At 31.1% G+C, this 23,753-nt stretch overlaps 1 protein-coding gene across 12 annotated transcripts in view; it reads right to left on the bottom strand.

Annotated features, from left to right (window-relative positions):
• Positions 1–23,753, bottom strand: part of MAPK10 (mitogen-activated protein kinase 10) — a 366,398-nt gene that overhangs the window by 53,652 nt on the left and 288,993 nt on the right. For 4 of the 12 annotated variants that reach the window (XM_004472694.3, XM_058296116.1, XM_023582861.2 and 1 more), the window contains exons 9-10: positions 23,465–23,536; positions 1,860–2,042 (exon numbers count right to left, since the gene is read on the bottom strand). The exons of 2 other annotated variants lie outside the window; for them this stretch is intronic. In XM_004472694.3, coding sequence (XP_004472751.1) covers positions 1,860–2,042; positions 23,465–23,536 — 255 coding nt within the window. Of the gene's footprint in view, positions 1–1,859; positions 2,043–13,682; positions 13,755–23,464; positions 23,537–23,753 lie in introns of all 12 variants that reach the window. 6 more of the 12 variants (XM_058296112.2, XM_004472698.3, XM_058296101.2 and 3 more) reach the window with 2 other exon arrangements.

Genomic DNA, 23,753 nt, shown 5'->3' with positions numbered 1-23,753 from the left:
AAACTAGGCAATATAGATGAAATGGACAAATTCCTAGAAACACACAAACAACCTACCATAACCCTAAAAGAAAAAGAAGACCTCAACAAAGCAATCACAAGTGAAGAGATTGAAACAGTCATCAAAATCCACCCCAAAAAATGAAAAGCCCTAGACCAGATGGCTTCACAAGTGAATTTACCAATTCTTCAAAGATGATCTCATTCCATTCTTGCTCAAGCTCTTCCAAAAAATTGACCAGGGAAGAATGCTACCAAACTCATTCTATGAAACCAACATCACCCTAATATCAAAGCCAGATAAAGAGATTATGAAAAAATAAAATTACAGACCAATTTCTCAAATGAATATAGATGCAAAAGTACTCAACAAAATACTTGAAACCTAATCCAAAAGCACCTTAAAAGAATTACACAACACGATCAAGAGGGTTTTATCACAGATATTCAACACAACGGTGGCTCAACACAAGAAAATCAATTAGTGTAATAAACCACATTGATAAATTGAAGAAGGAAAATCACATGATCCTCTCGATGCAAAAAAGGCATGTGACAAAATAAATATTGCTTCATGGTAAAAACACTCCAAAAGATAGGAAAAGAAGGAAACTCTCTACACAGTAAAGTGCATATATGAAAAACCCACAGCTAGGATTGTACTCAGTGGTGTAAGACTAAAACCTTTCCTACCGAGATCAGGAACAAGACTAGTATGCTCACTGTCACCATTCAATATTGTGCTAAAAGTTCTCACTTGAACAATTATCAAGAAAAAGAAATAAAAGGCACCAAAATAGGAAGAGAAGAAGTAAAACTTTTACTATTTGCTAAGGGTATTTATTAAAATTAAAATTAAATCATAAACATATATAGTAGTTTGTCATTTGCAAAACATAATATAATTGTGAAGGTATGAATTGAATTGAAAAGCCAATAAAAAACAAAAAGCTCAACAAAGTCAAACTTATAGTTTTTCTACAGTGCTGTCATTTTCATCAAATACTTTAATCAGAGCTTCATTGTCTCCGCATTGTTACACTACAAATGTCTTCACAAGAAAGAAATCTGGGTGTGCAAATGAAAGTGGTAAGAACAAAGCGCAATGCTGCACATTTAAATCTGTGGAAAGATTAGGTAACTTCTCCTGGACCACAAAGAATTTAAGGGACAGAGGCAGAATTTGAACTTGGCAGAGGGGGAATAAATCAGCTATGTTTAAAAACTATATTCTCAAGTGTGTCCTAAATTATAATAACTAGAATATTATTTTTAGATTATACTTTGTACATTGCCAAAGTATTCCTTGTCTCTAACCCTATGACTGAGAGGCATTATTATTCCACTTTGGATGAAGAAACTCAGATTGGTTACCCAAGTTCATCACTGCATATATAGTAGTAAAAGAATTTGTTATTAATGTAAGTATTTATTTGAAATATGGAAATGTGTACCACTCTAAAATGAAAAGATGGTGATTAAGCACTTGATAGAGTACAAATAAAAGAAAAAGACAGAATACAAATAAAAGAGTCTCCAATCTTTCATGAGTTAAAATTTGAGTTGAAAAAAATTTCCAGGTAATAAAAATGTTTCTAACAATGACACATTGATCTTTCAGGGATATATTACAAAATAATTTTAAGATTCTAAATAAGGGCCATGAAATAGCTCACATCACTGGCAAGCACTTTATTCCTATTCTTCCATCTGACTATATCCATTTCTAAAGTCCTTGACCACTCCCTTTGTAAGAAAGACCTTAGGAGACAGTGCGAGTAAAGGTGAGGTCTCTACATTACTTGCATCATTCAGTCTGTCACTCACAAGGGGTTCTTAGGTTGTCCCCCACAGGCTTACCTTTGAGTTTATTGTGTTCAGAGTCCGCTGGGAAGAGGGAATCTGGAAAGAGCTTGGGGAAGGTAAGTCCTGCATATTTGGGCCGATTTTCAACATAGTTTCTCACTGTGGGTTGCAATTTCTTCATGAATTCTGGGCATGGTGTCCCTAGTTGCTCGATTACCTTGTTCCATTGGTCAATATCTGAGAAATGAATAGTTAAGGGAAAAGAGAAGTGCAGGCCACTAGCTCTTGCCTTTCACTAGCCAGGAGGCTTACTCCTCAGATTCTGAGTTGTCATCAAAAAAACTGAAGTTTTAAGAAGCAACAGAGGACAAAAATATAACACCATACTTGTCAGGCAATAAATCTTTGTGGGATTTTAAATTAGCTTTCAGATCATATGTATTTTTGGGGACCTAGCATTAAATATAGCAAAATAGGATATCATGAAATAGTCTTTGGGTTGTAAAGGTAAAAAAGTATTCAAATAACAGAAGAAGAATTTCTTATATTAAGATAAATTTTCAAATCACCATATGATTCAGAAGAGAAAAATAGAAATGACACAATCATGACATTTTTATCATGAAATTAGTTCAAGCATTTCTTTTAAAATAACATGTACACATATATTTTAAATATCCATTTACATTTTTCCTAAATTATCTTTTAAGAATTTTTTCTCCCTTTCCCTAACAAATAAGAAATTTCATCATCTTTTAATAAATTTTCTACACACATGCATTATATATGAGATCAATATAATTTGACAAAAAACTCATTAATTTGTCACCAAATACTTTAAACATCTCATTTATCAAACAAAGTAAGTATAATTTCACATATATTATACTTATGATAGTAGTACCCTGCATCCCTAAATACTGTTTTCAAAGAGATATGATGGAGAACATAAGAGTGTTCAATCTAAGACAACAGATTGCCTTCCAAGTCCTTGTATCAGAAAGCATATTAAGCATGGGAAATTCTACAGGAAAATATTAGCTTTCTATGAAAATTAGTTCCCTCAAAAGTTGAAGCTAGTTCTTTTGACAGACATACCCACTGATGGAGATTCTCCTTTTCATCCACTATTAATCTTTGAAAACCAGAGTCTCGAGAATAGTAAGTACCACTCATGAAAACTCTGAAGAACCAACTGGAAAAACTAATTTCAGACATTTCCTAACCCTTATTAGTGAATGACATTGTCTTTGGAAATTCTTCTTAAATCCAATACCATGGGCAGTGGTCCCTCTTTCACTGGTTTTCTACAACTAGTTTTCAGTTAATTAATTCATTTCTACTAATATAATTTGTGACAGTTTGGGGATTCTACCATAATATTACCTAACTGAGATTTGTGAAGTCTTTATTCCTAGCTTTTCAAAAGGTTTGGACTCAATAAGATTGGCAGTCTAACAAAAGACAAAATAAAGTCTTTCAACAAAAATAAATATATAACACAAAAACCAAGTGGATAGGAGATTGAACAAAGCTAAGATTAAGTTAATTTGCAAATTCTCTTTTACTTTCCTTATATTCTGGTTGAACGAAACAAATTAGTATAGATCCTCTCAATTATTGGGAAGAAAATGATATATGACTGTGGACTGTCAAGAAGTGAGTGGGGGGAACTGAAGAATAGTCTTTTACAAAAGAGTAGTAATAATTAAAGAAGAGCATGTTTCAATAAAATTTCATCTAAGTTACCTTTGTGAATGAGAATATGGTAGCAACTCAGAAGAATTCAAAATAAAGAAACTAAGATTTAAATTGTGTAAGGTAAAGTGAAAAGTTTCTCTTAAAACCTCATGTTAGTACTATGATTATGGGTAAGCTGTAAGTATTGAGACATTGAAATAGAAAACATTAGTGTAAATAATGTAAATAACTTAGTGTAAATAAAACTTAAGTACTCATCATAAATTAAAAGAGACCTACTCTTTATTCCCGTAAGGTTTTCATGCCCTACCAAGGATCATTTAATTATTGGTTAAACTGCTTATAAGTTCTAAAGACATTTTATTTCTAGCTAAAAATAGGGGCAAATAATTTATCAGCTTTTCTGTAAAGAAGTAATCTAACAAAGTTGGGGGGCGGGGAGAATTCCTCCCAGCATATCATTATATTCTAGTTATATTTATCTAGAATTTAAAAGTCACTCCAGAAAGATTTGTTTCTAAGTAGAATCCCCCAAACCATTCCATGGTATTTTTACAATAAAGGTTAAGGAGAATCAAGCATTCTGTAGTTTGGTTAATAACAGTTAAAATGTTACTTTGTACAAATTATAATTTGACTCTATAGAATCACCCAATGTACGTTCTTACCTAACATGATTTTTTAGTTGAAATTGCTGTGGTCCATGATATAAAGATTTACAAAAAAGAAGGAAAGCAATGAAATTGTTGTCAATGAAATAGTTGAATGTTCATACTGCAAAAATATGGTACAGCTATGTTTAAAATTTTGGGCCTTTATTTTAATGAATCCATTTCAAGTTATTTCTTCCCATAATATATAATACTTACATAGACATATTTAAATAGTAAGTGCTTGCTGATATTCATAGGATCATAACATTGATAACTATCTCTAAGTATCCTTAGTTACCATGATGTTTCTTTATAATCATAACTAACCTAATATAAGCAAATACTGGAAGCCATATTTCCTGCCTCCAAGCCCAGTGACTGTTACAAGTATTCCACTAAGAAAAAGCAAATTTGGAACTGATGTGGTAGAAAATCACTTTAATTTGACTATAATATTGATTATATAATTTGTCACCAACAAATACCTTTTAAAAAAAAGTCTCTGAAACTGCTTCCCTACTCTGTCAGGTAAATAGAATCAGGTAAAACAGTTAATTTATTAATTTTCTAAATAGAAAATGAGATGTATTTTTGAAAATAAAAACGAAAAGAATCATCAGATTTCCACAGTGATTAAATTTTTAAAAACATGTAAAATATTAAGCAGATTATTATATGCTAAATGTTAATGTGATAAATATTCTTTAAAGAATGACTAAAAGTATTTTTGTAGAAGTATTTATTTGCTTTAGGACACTCATAAGTCATAATTTTTTTAATGTAGAATAAGGATCTGAATATTTACAGATACTAACCTTATGCTGTTAACAAAAAGGCAATATATATGTATTTACGTATTTGAGTTATTTTAGAAATTATCACCCTAACATAAATTATCAAACCTTTTAGTAAAAATTGTAAAATGCAATTTAACTGAAGTTTTTACAAGTAATTTCCTCATCTAATTCTAAATTCACTAGATATATAATAGTCATATTGCAAAAATTTGTTTTATAAATAGAATACAATGACAAGACATGACAATGTGCAAATATGATTGAATGTTCCTGAGGTTTTCAATAAATAGTATTGCAATAGGAGAATAAAACAAATAAATATGGGTAGTAAAAAATGAGTTACTGGAATCATAAGATTGAAAATTACTGCAGTTTGTTTTATCAGTTAGACAAGAAGTTACTTATTAAGCACTCACTAATTTAACTGCATTGGTTGGAGAACTTTTGGAAGTATATCACATACTGCCTCGGACATAAGATATGAAAAATACCTTATCCTTTTCTGGGTATTTCTGGGTAATAATTATGAACATATAATTATACTATGTACATACTATGAATTTGTGCTATGCACATTTTTAAGACTTCAGAAACTGCCAAGTAAGATATAAAGAGTTAATGACCTCCTTCTACGGTGCCCTTTAAATTACTATATCTTTTTTTATGTTTTCCTTCATCACCGATTACTTTTTATTATGATTATCATTTCCAGAGTTGACCAGCTCATGTTTTCTGACTTGCTTTCTACTCTGCTCTAGGCCTGATATTCAATCATTAGAGCAAAAATTTTCTGGCATCTGCTTAACAAACTAAGAACATTATTGTTTGCTTGCAAATTATTAACTATGTTCCTAAAGATAATATTACGGAATAGAAATGTCTGTAAGCAATAGTTCCAGGAGAAGGTATTTTATCTTATAAGTCAATCAGCTGCCTAGGTTCTGCGTACGGATGATTGCAGGGCTTCACCTAAGCCCTGGAGAGACACATTCTATGCTCAATTAGCAATACCTGCCATGGGGCTGTTGAGGCATGAGTGCCATGTTATTTCCAACCATGTCTTAAGCGTCATGATGTAAAACTGTGGTTCTCAAACTTGAGTATTCATAACATAGAAACTTACAGAAATATAAATCTGCCCCACTTCCCCCTGCTATTCACTCTCCAAGATTCTGAGGCCATTGGTCTTGTGTAGGGCCAAACTGATATTTATTTTTAATCACCAATGGTAATTTTAATTCAGATGGTCCCTGGATTATATTTTAAAAAATACTGATACAGAATACATGAAAAGTCTTCTGATTCACTAAGTACAAATTTAAGAATGAATTACTAATATGTTTCCATTTTATGACATGAATCAGAATAGATTTAAGTTCACCAAAGATCATTCCAAATCTGTTAACTGTGCAAAATCTAGAGGTCATTCACCTGGGAATACTTCAGGGAAAGTAATATCTTAATCTTTTTTCTCTTTATCCCATGTTGTGTACCTGAAAAACCATGAGAAAATGTAGTAAGTAGCTTACATAAGCTCCCGTTAGAAAGAGAGCTACTCTGCCCAGCATCAACCAGGGAAGAACTGAAATTATATGTTGCCATTACCTGTGGGGTTCTACTCATGGAAAATACAAAAGCTACTCAATATAAAGTTCAAAATATTGAACCATTTATTTCCATAATTATTCTGTATCTCTCCATGATAAAATTTACCCTTAAGAGAAATCTTATGTCTGAGGAAAGTCGTAGAGATCAGGATAGAAGTGTCTATGTACTTGACAAACTCCTGGGTCCAGATTTTCATGGGTTTGTTTTGAGTTGTTTTGGTCCTTTAAAAATAACTACTTTTTTTTTTCAGTTAAAAATGTTCTCTTTCCTTTAATAATCTCCCTAAATCCTGTTAACATGAAACATAAATAAGTAACTTAAAAGTATAATTGTAACTAACATCAGTTTTCAGTATAAATGAGCACAAGAAGAGGAAATATTATAAGTTAAAACACAACAGAAATTGAAAACTGACAATTTAAGTAAAAGGATTTTTGTTGCTGGTAGTAAATAACTAGTGAGATACCATGGGACATGTAATACTCAATGGCTGATATTTGAAGCACAAAGTATATGGATCTTAGTATACTCCATTTATTCTTGTAAATCTCTTTATTATTGTAATTTATATTTACTTACAAATAGAAAAATGGAGAAATATTTCACATATTAAAAATCTAATATATATTAATATGTGCTTCAGTGGCAGAATTTTCATTAAGCTATCTAAAGTTTATCTCCAGGCCTTCTCATTTTGCTGGCCCCTTACACAACTCTGAACCTAATTTTGTATTTGTAATATTTATTATTTTTTGTAAAGAACATCTCCTTCCCAAATTGTATGATCTTCTGGCCTCAAAAAAGTTTGATCTGACTCTGTCTCGTGTCATAGCATTTTGAAACTGTCTCGTGTCACAGCATTTTGAAGAGAGGAATGGGGATAATTTGATATCTGCATTTTATAGCTGAAAAATATCAGGATCCTTTTAAAATTGTAAACAAAATTACTTTAAGCAAAGGCTGCTAATACAAACTCAGGCTACCTTAATATAAACAGAATCCTGGTTAGTATGCCTTTCTGTTGGACCATATCTAGAGGGTTATATCCATTCCCAGATACAACACTATATAAAAGGCAGGTTGGGTTGAGAAACGACAAGTTAAACTTTTATGTTTACACTTAAGAAAGAAGGTGTAGGCAATACGTGCCCTCTACCCTAGTACCTATGATTCCTTTAACCTTGTAGCTGTTATAATCTTCTAATGTACAGTGCTATTAATACTTTTGTTGTTTCTCCCTACCAGAAAAATGTAAATTTCATGACAAAAGGATCTTTATTAGTTTTGTTTACTGATGCATATTTGGAGACCACAAAAGTGCCCATTACATAGTAGGTGCTCAGTAAAATGTATTGAATAAAAGAATGTCTGTTGCATGTCCAATCAGAGTTTTATAAGGAGTAATGTAGAGAATTGGGAAAAGAAAATATTCAAAGAAATAAAAGTTTTGAAATTCAAGGATTGATAGTAGATTGGAATTCAGGACAAACAGTGAATCCCAAGGGAGATAAATAAAAAAGAAAATCTACACCTAGTCACATAATAGAGAGACAGCAGAAAACCAAGGGCCAAGAAAAAATTCATAATTGTAGGCAAAGGAAAGGGGCAGACTAACTCTAGAGATTACTATTACACTGATAGCCTGATTATTAACCAGCAATATTGAAACAAAAAGCCAGTGGAATAACATCTTTAAAATGCTGGAAGAAAATAACGGTCTATCTAAAATTCTATACCAAACTAAACTTTTTCAAGAAAGTTAAAAAAAAGTAGCATTTTCTCAGCAATGACTCCTACTAAAGGAACTTCTAGAGTATATACATCATGAGAGGAAAAAAAATCTCAAAAAAAGGGGAGCCCATTTGTAAGAAATAGTTGTAAGCCAAAGAAATGGTATTCATAGGGATGACTATAAACAACTCTATGTGTGTGCAACAAAAAATATAACAATGCCTAGTAAATGAGGCTAAAAAATTAGAACTGAACTATTGGACATCATTAACATATTTACATTGAGATAGAAGTGATGTAAATTAATATGTGCTATGATCCTAGTACGTTCGGGAGAAGGTTAAAAAATTGTCTCAAAATATCAAGTTTCCATAAATTATCTATAGGTTTTTTCAATTCCAATAAAAAACCAACAGGAATCATTTTTTTCAGAGGTTAATAGGGTAATTCTGAAATGTTTATGGAAGAGCAATGGTGCAGTGCATTAACAGCCAAGATACTTCTGAAGACAAAAAACAAACAAACAAAATGGAAATGGAAGGGTATTTACTCTACCTGATATATTTGTATTCAGTAAGACAGGGTGGTGGTGATGCAGAGCAGACAAACAGACCCTGGGAACAAAATACAGAGCCCAGAATCTAATCTTGCCCCCACGTGAGGAAATTTTTGACAGAGAGAACATTATGGATAAATGAAGAAAGGATAAGCTGGTCAGTAAACAGCTGGAAAAAATGAAATTGAGTCCTTCTTTCACTTGATATGCAAATATCAATTACAAGTGTACTGAAGGTTTAAATGTAGAAGATTAAACTTTTAAACATTTAGAGTAAAATTATTGGTGAATATAGGAGAAAGGCATCAAAGGATTTCTTAAACAAGATATAAAAATACAAAAATCATTTTTAAAAAAGATTGACAGATTCCCAAATCACTATAGAGTAAAATGGGAAAAATAACCCAAATATAGGGAGAAGATATGTATAACACATAAAACTGAGAAAGATTAGGTACTCAATTATATAAAGAACTCCTACTAAATCACAGAAAAGCACAAACAAATACCATAATAGAAAAGAATTTGTTTTAAAAAATAATAGTTATTTCATCAAGAGGAAAATATTAATGGTCAATACACATATGAAAAGACTCAGTTTCTGTTGTAGTCGAGAAAGTAATTAAAGCCTCATTGAGACAGCATTTTACATCTAAGAGGACGGTAAGAAAAAAAAATCAAAAAACCAGATCTGATCATAACAAGAGTTGGGGAGTATGTGTAGCAGACAGTTGCAAATATAAACTGCCACTTTGGATGAAGATTTGATATTAGATAGTACAGTTAAAAATGTGCAACCCAAGGCTTTTATATTAAAGAAAACCCAGCACATGTGCTAAAGCAAAATAAACTGGAAATATTACCCAATTCACTTATAGGAGAATGGATTCAGTAAACAACACTCATAGAACTGGAATACTATTCAGCAATAAAAATGAACGAAACTATTTCAAATGCATCAACATATATAAATCTTAAATATACAATGTTAAAAAAAAAATCACCCGAGAATAACAACATTAGGTGGGATTTGTAAAACATGTAAAAGTAAACTGTATGTTGCTTAGGGATAAAAACGTATGTAGTAAAAATGTAAGTAATGCTCAGAAAAGAGTAAAAACAAATATTGAGGGTTATAATTATTTCTGTGGCCAGAGGATGTATTTGGTGAAGAGCATACAAAAAAAGTTTTAAGTTATTGGTAATATTCTATTTTCTAGGCTGAGTAGTAGTATATGTGTGTTCATTTTTTTATTCTTTTACAAAAACTATTATAACATATATTCATTGTATAATATAAAGTATGTTATAATTTTTAAAGAAAAAAATGCCTGTTATGGTAGAATTCACTGGGAAAACTCCATTATCTCAAAAGAATTTGACTTTTTTCTGTGAAGAATTAAAAACATTTGATTTAAATAAACTTTCATTAGTATGTACTTAAAATACATCTACTTAATAAAGTAGCATAAAAATACATGAAATTTTAGAAATTATTGACCACCTAAATTTCTCAATGCTAAAGATGATGTTAAATTTCCTTAGGCATGAAAGATAAAGGTATAAAACCTTACTAATATCGTATGTGTTGCTGTTGAGTTAGTTTATATGTTAAAAGATACACGGTTCATATTGCAAGGACTTTAAAAACTGTTTATTTTGATAATGCCTTCATATAAACTAAACTGTATTGATTAAAAGTAACATATCTCCTTATGATACATTCTTCATATTGTATATTTCCAAATCCATTTTAAAGCTCTATTTGATTAATCCATTTAGATATCATGTTATTGCCTTTTCCGATAAGTTTTATCTAATAACAGGGAATCTTTTTTTCCTTAAAAATATAATTTGTCTTGCATTTTAAGAAGTTAACTGCATGATATTAGATGTTCATAATTAATTCGAAACCATTGATTTAAAACTTTAACCAAAATGTTTGCAATCAGTAAAAGACCATAGTCTCTACTCACAGGAAGCTGTAGTTGTCCAAGACACAGTTAAAAAATAAATCCTACTTCCTTTCCCCTCCAAGAAATTTATATATATTTATCATAAGAGTGCTCCAAAAATAACTTATATCAAAATATCAAGCTCATCTAACATGACATTGCAATATTAGTAGCAGCATTATTGAAAGAGCATCTAACATGACATTGAAGTAATAGTAGCAGCATTATTCATAAAGGATCTTGATACCCAAATTAAGGAATAACTTGTAAGAAATGTTTCTAAGAAATGTTAAACTGCATTTAATAACTAAACTGTGAATATCTATTTTGATTTTCTTTAAGAGAAATGAAAGACAGTAATGAAAAAACAATCTTTTTAATTTATAGGTGAGGTGGCAAATATTCATTCCAGTCATCAATTATTCACCTACATCAAACTTTTGGGGGAAAAAAAGGACAAAGTTAACATATTAACTCTGTCTTCACCACATTGTCTAAAATTAGTCAAATTTAAAAGACCTTATTTCACAGTCAGTTCCAAAGGTCAAACACATCTTTTTAATGATTCTTTGGGAATAAAATAAATCCTATATTTAGAGATTTGAAAGAATTAATCTTTAGCAAATGTCCTGATTTGAATCTTTTGTGGACCCCAGAACATTGTGTTCTTAAGTTAACCCATTCCTGTGTGTGAAAGCCTATTGTATATGGGACCTTTTGGCCAGATTCAGTTTAGTAGGGTTTTTAATAAGGGATAGGTGAGCTTGAATTTATGTTAAAAACAACAACAACATTATTCATGTGGGCATGTGTTGGTGTGTTTGTGACATATTTATTAAATAATGCACAGTATAGTGTGGACTTAGTAAGGGTTCCATGGTTTTCACCTGCCTGGCAAAAGCATCCATGGAACAAAAAAGGTTAAGAACTCCTGATTAAGGGATCTTTTGATTAGATCATTTCAGTTAAGGGCTTTCGGTTACCTTGGTCCAAGGTAGATACTAATCATTTTACTGGAGTCCTATAAAAATGGAGGAGAGGACAAAGAGAGCTGCCATTTTACTTTGCCATGTGAGAGAAGACTCCAGGATCACCAACAGTAATAGAAAGACAAAGAAACCCCAAAGAGGTACAGAGAGAGGCCAGAGGCTAGAATCAGCAGAGAAGCCGAAGGTGAAATAATGAGGCCTGGAGAGAGTTAAGCCATATGCTTGATCACCCACAGCTGAACTCGGGGAGAAAGTATAAGAAGGCAGACACTGGCCACCATTTTGCCTTGCTACATGGCAGGAGTCCAGGATCCCCAGGATCTGACCTTTGGTAAGACAGCATCTCTGATGATGCTTTGATTTGGACATTTTCATAGCCTCAGAACTATGAGGTTTTACCCTAATAAATTCCCACTATAAAAGTGAATCCATTTCTCGTGGTTTGCATTGACAGCCCTTAGCCAAATAAACATCAAGTCAACATACTTTTAAATAGCATTGGCCTTGAAAATGGTTAATTTATAGATATTATTTAATAGAATATATATGTGGAACACAAGAACACAATTCAGTAATAAAGACAAAAAGATGTTTAAGATATATCTTATAAAAGATCAGAAAAAATGATTTTAATAAGAATAGTCAGGAGTAAAAACAGTTTAGGTTTATTTTTAGTTGACCAAAAGAGTTTAGGATAAGTTCTTCTATTTAATAAAAATTAATTTGAGTGCCTTATTCAGTCACTTTCTGAATTGCCACTTTAATATCTATACACATATGTGTGTTATAAAATCTCTCAGTCCCCAATTTTGTACATTGTATTATAGAACCTTAATAAGAATTGTGATATGGATATTAAAAACTTAAAGCATAATGACTAATAATATGGTTAGGGTAAAATATATTAGTAATTAGATTTAAGATTTGCTTTAATTATACGTTAAACCCCATTATTTTAGGCTCAATTTTGTTTTTGAATTATGATAGATTCAGTAGAGGTTTTATCTTTAGTAGAATGAGGTAAGAGCATTGTCATAAGTCACTGAGTACAGGGGGGATATTTAACTAACTTAAGGCAATAAGTCATTTTTAAGCCTACAGTAGAACAAATTCCATACCATATCTAATTACATATTCTACTTTTCTATTTAATATTGCAGAACCTCTGGAATCTTTATTTGCTGTTTGTTACCTAAGAGAGAATTACTTTTCCTTATCCAAGTGATATTAATGAATTTCTACAAATATTTTATATAATCATCTTCAATTAATGAGGTTTTAATTATTGTCCCTGTTGAAAGTACAGAGAAAAATGAGAGCAGAAAGTTGGTGATATTATTAAAAATGGATTGAATGAGAAAAATAATTTTAGAAGCTGATCAATTTTAAAATGAAATATGCATGCTCTCTAAGTGTGTATTATAATAAACTGATTAAACTTGTGGGTTAACATAAATCTGACTGATTAAAGATATCCATACCAAGTGAATATTTCTTAAGTTATAAAAGCATAAATCTTTAGTCTTAAAACTTAAGGCTTTTGTCATTTTTAATGTATTATAGATATGAATATATCTTAATTAAAAAAACATCTACAACAAAAACAACAAAGAGTATATCACTGTTTTTAGTTTGGTAGGACTGAGTTAAGGCAGACTTTTCAATATGTTAACTCTTTCATATTTGATACTGTATTAGTCACCGAAGGTCCTTCTAGGAAATGCGGTCACTCCACTACAATGCCATTTTAGAAGCTTTTGACACTGGAGTCTCACAGAAACCCCCAAAGGACAGTGAATTTATACCATCACCAGTATTGAATTTAAGACCAAAGGGAATTGATTGAGAATGGCACCCACAGAGGCCACTGGCTGCTGGGAAGGATACGATCAGTGCCAGGAAACAGCACTGCACCTTTTATCATCTCTCCCATGATGCACCCTACTGACCACATGTCAACTGAAAACAAAAACGAAATGAAGATAAACAAGAACACAGGGATAGAACAACAAATAAATGAAAACACTCAGCTAACCGTGCCATAGAGCAATGGCTGACATTTCACTGACCTGGTGAATTGCCAGTCTGTTTTGAAACAGTGAAATGGTGAGAAAACAAGAATGTCAGGGCCCTTTTTGCTGGGGAACTGAACTAACAATGACCCCCAAGCTAGCTAATGTATGATAATATTATTTTGCAATTATAATTCAATGGCTGATCTAATGTCTGATTTGAGAGGTCTAATTTGCATGTCTACTAGAATCCGACTGATTTGTATTGTAAATTACTGTAGATTGTGTTAATATGGGAAACATGCAAATTGTTTCTTTATTATTCTTTTTTACATATTTGAAAAAAAGGAAAAGCTGAGCTGCCAGCAACCTTGAAAGAATAGGTTTTCTTTATAAAACACATTTACTCTTATTTATAAATATGAATAATTTCCTAGAAGTGAAATGCAAGTTCAAGATTGAATATTTTGGAACATGCCAGCTCTGTTTCACTGGCTCCCATCAAAGGAGCAAGTTTCCAGAGAAGAAGCCTTGTCTTATTCTTAAAAACCTAATTGCATTATCATGATAAGGCATGCTGATTTTCAAAGTGGAATGGCTCAACATGAAATAAACAACATGACTAAAGATCTGACACTTCTTCTGAGAATGTGAATCAAGAGAAACTTGAAATTCAAGGTGAAATTGCCATCGTCTCTCTGATATTCAGTTATCATCCAGAACTTAAAATAAAAAAGCTAGTGCAAAAGCTAGACAGGGAGAGGCAAAATGAGGAAAAGCAAAGCATGAAAGTAAATCTCTTTCTTTAACTTATAATATTACTCAATTTTTTACTGAAAAGTCAGAAAGAGAAAGAGAGGTGGGTCTCAGGAGGAAAAAAACCTACAAAGATAAGACTGTTGAGGGGGAGTAAATAGGGATAGCATTAAGATAGCAACAAAATATAATTTTGCTCCATTTAACATTACAAATTACATCTTGTAATTTGGCAGTGACCTTATAGAACTCCTCATGAAATTCTTTCCAATGTGAAAAATCTCACCTGGGCTAAACCCAAATATCCATTGTTTGATTTAACCCCTAAACAGAGTGATCACTGCAAAGGAATGGTTACAGCCTTGAAGGTGGTAAGCAAATCCAGAGAAGCAAATTTGGTTTGCTTTCATTTTAGGAAAGCAAGAAACATGCAAAAATATTAAGGAAAGATAGAGCAAACAGTTGTGCATCCCTTTATTATTAATGCATTTATAATTTCAGATAATATCTGTCTCACAAGAAGTTGGTGTTGTGAGAAATTTTGATTAAAGGAAAAAAAATCTTGGAAAACTTATTTGCCATTAAATTACAAGTATTCTTATAAATCTGTTCAAAGTGACCAGTTGACTAAGGTGCTATTTACAGTGTCTATGTTTTATAGATATTGTGGAAGAGATACACAAAATGTATACATGAGTTAAAAACTCAATAAGGAGTGTTTTCTCTTGTCTTGTTTCCCTCTTCAAGCATTTAAAGAAGAGGGTGAAGAAAAGGTTGTTTCTACCACAAACCCACGTCGGACTTGAACAATACCTATTTCCAGTTCTTCCTTTGTACAAAAATGGCTTCTACAATATTCCTGGCAAATACTTGTCTTTTTCTGCTGAAGAAGCAACACAACTGTATAAAATTTCCAACTGTGTAAACTTGACCAAGTCACTTAACCTCTGGAAACCTCAATTTCATCCTTTAAATTGTGGATGATATTATAAATAGTGTTTATCATGTAGAATTTTTGAAAAACACAAAAGGATTATTCCTGTTAAAGATCCTTTCATGTTGCCTGATACATAAAAAGTCCTTAATAAATATTAGTTATGTATTATGAATCATCTAATGATGGAAATTCACCACTCACTAGGCAATTCATTCCACTGTTGAATCATTAGAAGGGCATTCCACATACTGAATCACAGCTGACTCTATGGAACTTCCCTCCAGTAACTAACAGGAATTAGCGTGTACCCTCATCCAAATAATAACCCTTAAAATACGTGAGTATGATTTATAGTCTCTGACCACTCCTCTCTTAAAACTAGCAAGTTCATATTTTTCAGACAAAAATCAATTGATTTTTCTCTCTCCCTCTCAGATGGGATCTCCCAGTTCTTTTTGTGGCTCTGCTGGATACAGATACTTTAAAGAGAAAGGGGAACATTTTTGGAAATGAATCTTCATGTCAGAAACCAAAATAGATTTCGTATACCATAAGGGTTTTGCTTAAAAATAATGCAGGACATAAGGTCTAGATCTGAATTTTTGATATATATCTTGAATTTCATTTTCTTTATTTTAATATATCTTTTGGGTGATAATGGCCTGGAAACCTTTCTAATTCCAATTTAATTTAATCATTCATGATTCCTCGAGACTATTCTAGTGTTTTTTCCTACCTAAGTGCTAAATTTATGCCTGAAAATATAAGTTCTATTATTTTGAATTATCAAATTGGAATATAAACACATGAATTTATATGTATTTTTATATAAAAAGGCAAGGTTATTTCTCAGGAAAAACCTTCCCTTCCAAAGCAGGAAATAGGTAATAAAAGAATTTTATTCTAGCTCTTATTGGGGCAAGGAGGTACATGGTGGTAGGCTTTCCTTCAATAAATACATATACATACATACATGCATGCATGTATATGTATATTATATGTATATATAATTTGTTTCTCAAGGGGAGACCAGACTACAGATTATTTTATAGAATTTTCAAGGTATTCCAGTGAATACTCATTTATAGAGTATTCATTTATAGACCATAGAAAAATTAGGAAATCCAATTATTGTTGGAAACCATATTATTTTTCTTTCTGAGAAAGTCTGATATAGTTTGTGGGGCTCATTATTTGTTCTGCACACTCTTGTTGCTCAGGTAGAATTCTGACTGCTTTTATGATTCTGATTCTTCACAGTCTCTCATCCATCATCAGTTTTCACAAAGTCAGAGAATAGATGCATTTGCAATTATAGCACTCAGAAGCTGAGTCATTTTCCTTAGAAGAGATGTTAGTTAAGTTTTGATGTCACTAAAATATGGTTATGCATTTTCTCAGTGAAAGCCTCTAAAAACCTCGGTGTCAAATCATATGTCAGACATTAGATTGTACTAAATTATCTTTTACCTACTTCTAGTCAACAGATAGAAGTGATATAAAGTAGGCTCTGACAGCTTAATGGAAATAAATAAAGCACTGTATGCTTCCACACTATCTTATGGTTTTAATTGTGATCCATGATTACCATTTTTTGACTATGTGAGCTTCTCTCCAGCTATCTGGCAATTTTTTCATATCTAGAAGATAGTTTCTTGACAAAATGAAGCTGGAACCACACTGCTTTTCTCCTTAATTTATGTATAATTATATTTTCATTTAGCAATAAGATTCAGACATTGTGCTTTAATAAACTTTCTTCCGATGAATACCTCAAAGCATAGTAGCAAGAAGATTAGATGTCATTTACTAAAATCAGAACACCCATTTCTTTGAAATTTTTCATTATGTTTTCAAAATTTATAAATTTAATTAGTTCTTTTAAAAAGTACATTGTATTAAACTTCAGTGCAAAGACTGGAATAATAAAATATTACTGATATGCATAAATAAAATTAGAATGCACATATTTTGCACATGTAAATCTCAGCAAAACACAAAACAAACCACCAATTCATGGAACAAAGAGTTAAACCTTCTAATACCAGTAAATCATAGGAAAATTTTCTCCTAAAGTCTATCCACTCAACTTGTTTTTCTTTTTTGGGTAATATTTGTAGCATCATATATTATTAATTTTATCCTTTATAATAAAGGGACTTGCAATTTATGTTCTTGATTTTTGCTTTTTCACAAAAGATTTAAGAAATCAATTGGAACTCACAATAAAGGGGAAACTTTTCGTTTTATATTAAATTATAAATAAAATTGGAGACTAAAATGATCTCACAAAATATTTTGCCACAAAAGGCTAAAGCAATTTTTTACTGCAACAAAGCATTTCAAATTTCATCTTCCAAAGTTTATAAAATTCTACAGTGTATATAAATATGTAATTTAAAGAAATTATGGTGTTAAAAATGTCTTTTTAATAAATTTCTCATTTTCCAAGCTACAAATAGTAAATGTTCCTCCAAATAGTCTTACATAATCACCAAAGTGAAAACGGGCTCTCTGAAGATATGTATGAGTATTCTCATCTTGTATCCTCACATCAACCTGCAGAGATGCTTTGTTTTAACTAGTGCCAAACTATTCATTTTACTTCCCTTTTACTCTTTTCTAATTCACAGATAATTTTGGTTTCTCATTACTTCAGAGAATATTTTCTTATTCTAAATGGCTTTTAGCAATTACCATTTTTTTAATAGTTTAGATAATGTAATTTGAAGATTAGTTGGACTGGAATTTCCCCAAACTAATTAACTTCATAACATAAAAACTGGAGTTCCTTACCACGAATCTCATGGTATTTCCATTCATATACTCAGTCACAAAAACCAAAACAGGCCAAAAGGAAATTTGTAAAGAATATCTTAGTAAATACTAAGAAATGTGTTTCATTGTTTGTAGTTGTCTTCCCCCTCAATATTACACTTAATTTTTTAAAAGATCATTCAGTAGTCTGTCTACAGAACTATGGAAAGATAAGGAAAAATAATAATACTTTAACCCTTCCTATGTAAATTTCCAGAAGACAGGGTCCCAGTGGAATGCTTTGCTCAAGGAATCGAGGTCCAGGCCAGCCATTTCTGGCCTTTTGTTTTTCCCTCTCTTTTCTTGTTCCTGGCTGTATCTCTCCCTGAACTTTCATGGTCTCTATGCTCTATCCTGTCCTCTGGTGTACTCTTGCCTACTTTAGACTTCTTCGTAACTATGCCTCCTTCCATCTTTCCAAATCACTGCAGAATCTCCAGCTCCCATTCTAGTGATTCTTATCTCACTGAGATTTTCTTAAAACAATAATAGAAAAGAATTAAGTAAATTAATAGTGAAAACATATTCTTATAAACATTCAAATTATCAATACATGAAAATATAATTGTGAAACAAAAGATCTTATTTTTAAAAATACGCTCATGTGCTTTTTAGATTTGCTTATGGATTTGAGAAATGGCTATTGAATTTTTGCATCCCAACTTTATTTAAAGACATAGATTATATGTTTTTTGAGATAAGCCTGTATTACCTTATATATTAGGGAATAGACCAACTATAATTATGCATTAATTGCAAAAATTTATTAGGAAGTAAGCACTGTTATTTCAGTAAGGTAAGAAGGATTTTTGAATAGCACACACTGAGTAGATCTAATAACAATCCACAATGTCCAATTTTTGTTAATTTTACTTTCATAATTCCTAATTCTTATGCCCAAACTTAGAAAATGTATGCTTTCTCAATGCAGTTGACTTGAGGACAATTTTTTTTTGCTTCAAATAAATCTTTGGCAAATCATTTACCTGTGCCCTAGTAGCTTGGCTCCTTGGCAAGGTTTTATGCATATCCTTTTCATTGTAACTGAAATTTCTGATGGCCTATGGAGGGAAAGGCAAGAGTTGGTGTTTCAGCAGTCCAACTGTCAACTTTAACTAGAGATAATATACTTGAGGTCTAGAACTTTTGAATGAGCACAATGTGCCTATCTTGAACATCACTCAGAGGCAGAGAATGTTGGCCAAGAGCTCTATATCTAGAACTTCACAGGGCTTGCTTGAAGAATGTGCTGCCATTTGAAGTAGAATGGGGAAAAATAGCCTAGAAAGAATGTATCTAAGAGAAGCAGGCTTAAGCACAACGCTCATGAAGAGTATACTGGTATTACAGGAGGCTTCACTAATCAAGACAATGGCATGTCTTGACTGGGGCTTACAACAGGTGGAGTTAGTTACTCAATAATCTTAAAAAACACTTAGACAAAGCATTTACAGTCTTGCTTTACTGTAAATTATTATTAAAAGAAAAAGTCTGAGTGAAATGCAAAGTCACTGTTATTTTTGATATGTTCTTTGGACTCTTAAAAAAAATTAACCTGTCATATTATTGCTTTCTAATTTGATGTTTAGCATGGGTCTAAGAATTTTTAGTAATGCTACATAACACATCAATCAACATATATGCTCTGAAATATGTTTTAATAATTAAATTATAGTGAAAATTGAGTGCGGAATAGTGTATGTGTGGTTCTTACACTCTTTAAACAATAAAAAGAAATATTCTATAAATGTTTCTTTGGATTTTAAAATAATGAACCATTTATTTAATAATTAATTAGGTAACTTGACTGGAAAAGCAAATACGTAATTATATATTGACTTAGTTGTTTTGCCAACACTTTAATAATCAAGAAACTATGGATCAGGATATCAATAACCAAGAAGGCCACACAGTGTTTCTCAAAATGCAAAGACAGGTGTATCTAGGAAAGGAGTTGGGATTTCAGTCATCAGTGGAAATGTTAAATGATCTCTTGATTTGTCAAAGTGTTTTACTATTTTTGCACAGGGTTCAGATTAAGAAAGAGCCCATTAAAATGTTCTGTAGACCTAGAGGAATAATGTTAATTTTGATGATAGTATTACATTGTTTTTTAGCCTTAGAGAAATTCCAAGTAAATTATTTGAACAATTCTGAGTGAAAGGCAAGAGAAGTTTTGATTGTTTTTTAAAGTCTCTGAAAGAATCTTGGAAGTAATCAAAGTATAGATTAGCATATACTAAACTTTGACATTACTTCCAGTCAATGCTGGAATTATTTCAATGCTTAAAATTATTGGTAAAATCCTTCTGGCAAAAATAACGTACATAGGTACCCAACTTTGCATCTGATTGTCCTGGTCTAATGAAGTTACTTCAATGCTTTGATATCTAGATCGCAGGTAGGAAGACCTACTCTTAAAATGATAATAATTTCATTTAAATGTAATGAATCCATTCTACTCAAAATTCAGAGGGCTCATATAGTCCATGGTTTAAAGGGGATCTCTAGATTCAATTTATTTATTTTTTAATATGATTACATCTTAAGACACTAATTACAGTGTCTTTAATTATAGATAAAATGAACTTAGAACTTAAATTCAAACAAAAATTTTCAAAGAGACAGCATTTCTTTTAACTCACGTTATCTGGAAATTATCTACATTTAAGTAAAATTGAATTTAAAAAGTTTTTTGCTATAAATGCCTTTCTGTAATTTTTCCATTTAGTTTTAAGTCCATATGTAAGCCCTCTATTCTATGTCATTAGGTTACCAAAGATAGATGTACTTGTAATCACCTCATGAGATAAAAGAGTACAGAATACAAAGCCTTATCACAATCTACATTTTGTGTATTAGAGTTTATTTAAGTCTTAGGATGACACTTTGCAAGGAAATAAACTTTATGTATTGATTTTTCCACAATTTATTTTCAGTTCCAAACATTATTCCACAATAGAAATTAGCATCAAAAGAAAAAAAGCCCCTCAAAAACAATTTTTGGAAGAATATAAAATTATCAATATAGTTCTATTATATATGATTGCTTATTTTTCTGAAGGGTTAATTTAGGTTAAAAAGTATTCTGATTTTTCCTAATTTTTTGGCTTTTAAATGTAATACTATAAATGAGGAGAAAAGCAACCCTGATAAATCCCCAAAGAACTAAATTAGAGCTCAGAGAATAACCATGCCACAACGAAATCAAGTGACCTATTATAACAATGTCGTACAATCGTACTACTTCACTCTGAGTATTGATTGAGAAGTTGGGTCCAAATGTTCATTTTCATGGCCTGAAATGCATTATACCCCAAAGGCTAAAGCACAAAAAAGAAATTCTTATTTTTGAATTAAATTGATACATTTAAATATGAATATGAATTATATTACTGTTCAAATCAACTATATTTTGTATATAATTGGTTCCCAAACTATAAGTAATTTAAATATAATGAATTTTTTAAGTAGTCATATGAAATTTGATGGTGAAAATCATATCTCATGCTATAGAAAACAATGGCAATTTAAGATTTTAAGATTGGTTATATAAAAAAGGCTGCCATGTGATTTTCTCATGTTCTAAACCAGCACTGTCCAATAGAAAATTGACAGCCACAAATACAAATGGTATATGTAATTTTAAGTGTTCTGGTACACACATTTTAAAAAATAAACAGGTGAAATCAATTTTAACAATATATTTTATTTAACACAATATATTCAAAATATTATCATTTAAACACATATAATAAAACATATTAATGATATATTTTATACTTTTTTTCATATTTTCAAAATCCAGTAAGCATTTTACACATATAACACATCTCAAATTACTCTAGCCATGATTTCAAGTGCTAAATAGTCACATGTGGCTAGTGGCCACTGTATTGGACAGTGCAGTTCTAGAAGATGTCTTTACCCTTACATTAATATTAGAATTTAGAGAATATTCACTCATAGCCAGCAGAATGAATATGTGCCTACATAAATAAATGCTTATTGTGGTATCCACTTCATATTGAGTCAGATATTTTTATTATTGGCATTTTCTTCTACTTAAATAAAAACAGGACCTTTTTAAATAAAATATAAGGATTCCTTAATAGAGTATCTTTTCAATCAAGTAGAATAGTTAATAGAGTTATGGAACTCATGCTTATTGTCAATTTTCAAAAAAATTCAAATATAATTAATATACTGAACCCCATCTTGTGTTATCATTATTGCTAAATTTATCAATTGTTGTTATACTTACATTTGCACTAGTACTTGTTAGCAGGGTATCTCTGTGTTTATAAAATTCTATTAATATGCAAACTTTGTTACCTATATATTGCAAACACAAATATGTGTTTTGTTAAAGAGTAAACTTTTGGTCATTCAGAAAATATACAACTTCAGTTAACAATTTCAAAACAAATAGCTTGCCAACAAATTTCTTACGGTATCTAGTGCAGGGCAGAGTGGTAGAATTCAAATTAACATTGTTTTTCAAAATTCTAAATTTGGTTGGCAATGCAAGCATCTATGTAGTATCTCTAAGTCAAGGGAAAGAGGTCTATTTTAAGTTCACCTGACCTAAGGCTATTTGAATAGTAATCATATACATTTTTTAACATGTAAATTCATATTTTAAGGAAGATATGCTATATTGACCTATTTGGAACTGGATAAAGCACCAATTGTAATTTAAATCTGTGAAAAAATAAGAGTTTAGGATATAGCTAAGAGAGAAATTTTATTCCTAAATATTGTAGAACCATAAAATAGCCTTAGAAAGGTGGAAAATACTGAGAAATAGTGACTACCTTTTCTAATTAAAAAGATAAATATATTTTAATCATTTGAGATCTGGTGGACTGTTATTTGTCTTTTTAAGAATAGCATTGCTATTTTGAGCAACAAGCAAGAAAATACTTTAAGATGAAAAAAAAGACTATTGGAAATTTATTTAAAACAAATAATCTCTTCAGTACTGGTCAGATTTTATGAATCATCTTTTAAAAAATTTTTTTAATCACAATTACACCACTTACCCAACTTTTTGCCTCTATCTTTACTGTCCTAGTAAAATCATTGTGTTTAAAGGGAGAGAGAGAACAAAACAAGTAAAGCTGCAGCAAAAAGTACAAGGATACAGTCCCTTCCTGGAAAGAGGATTTTGTGGCGAACCATTTCTCCCATAATGCATCCCACAGACCAAATATCCACTAGAATAGGAGAGAGAGGGAAGTGAAGAAAGGGGAGGAAAGCAAAGTTAACTAAGATCATTGACTTCTGAAGGAGGAGGAAAAAGAATAGTTTGATTAGAAGGTACAGTTTTTGCCTCCCACCAAAAGCTGGTCAAAAGGTGAATTAAAACCAGCACTATATTAGTTTGTAAAATATTGTCTAGTATGATCTTAAATTAATAATACAAAAACCATT

This window comes from Dasypus novemcinctus, chromosome 1 (assembly GCF_030445035.2).
Source record: "Dasypus novemcinctus isolate mDasNov1 chromosome 1, mDasNov1.1.hap2, whole genome shotgun sequence".
In the NCBI taxonomy this organism is placed as follows: Eukaryota; Metazoa; Chordata; class Mammalia; order Cingulata; family Dasypodidae; genus Dasypus; species Dasypus novemcinctus.
This window is presented reverse-complemented; position numbering and strand designations above follow the sequence as displayed.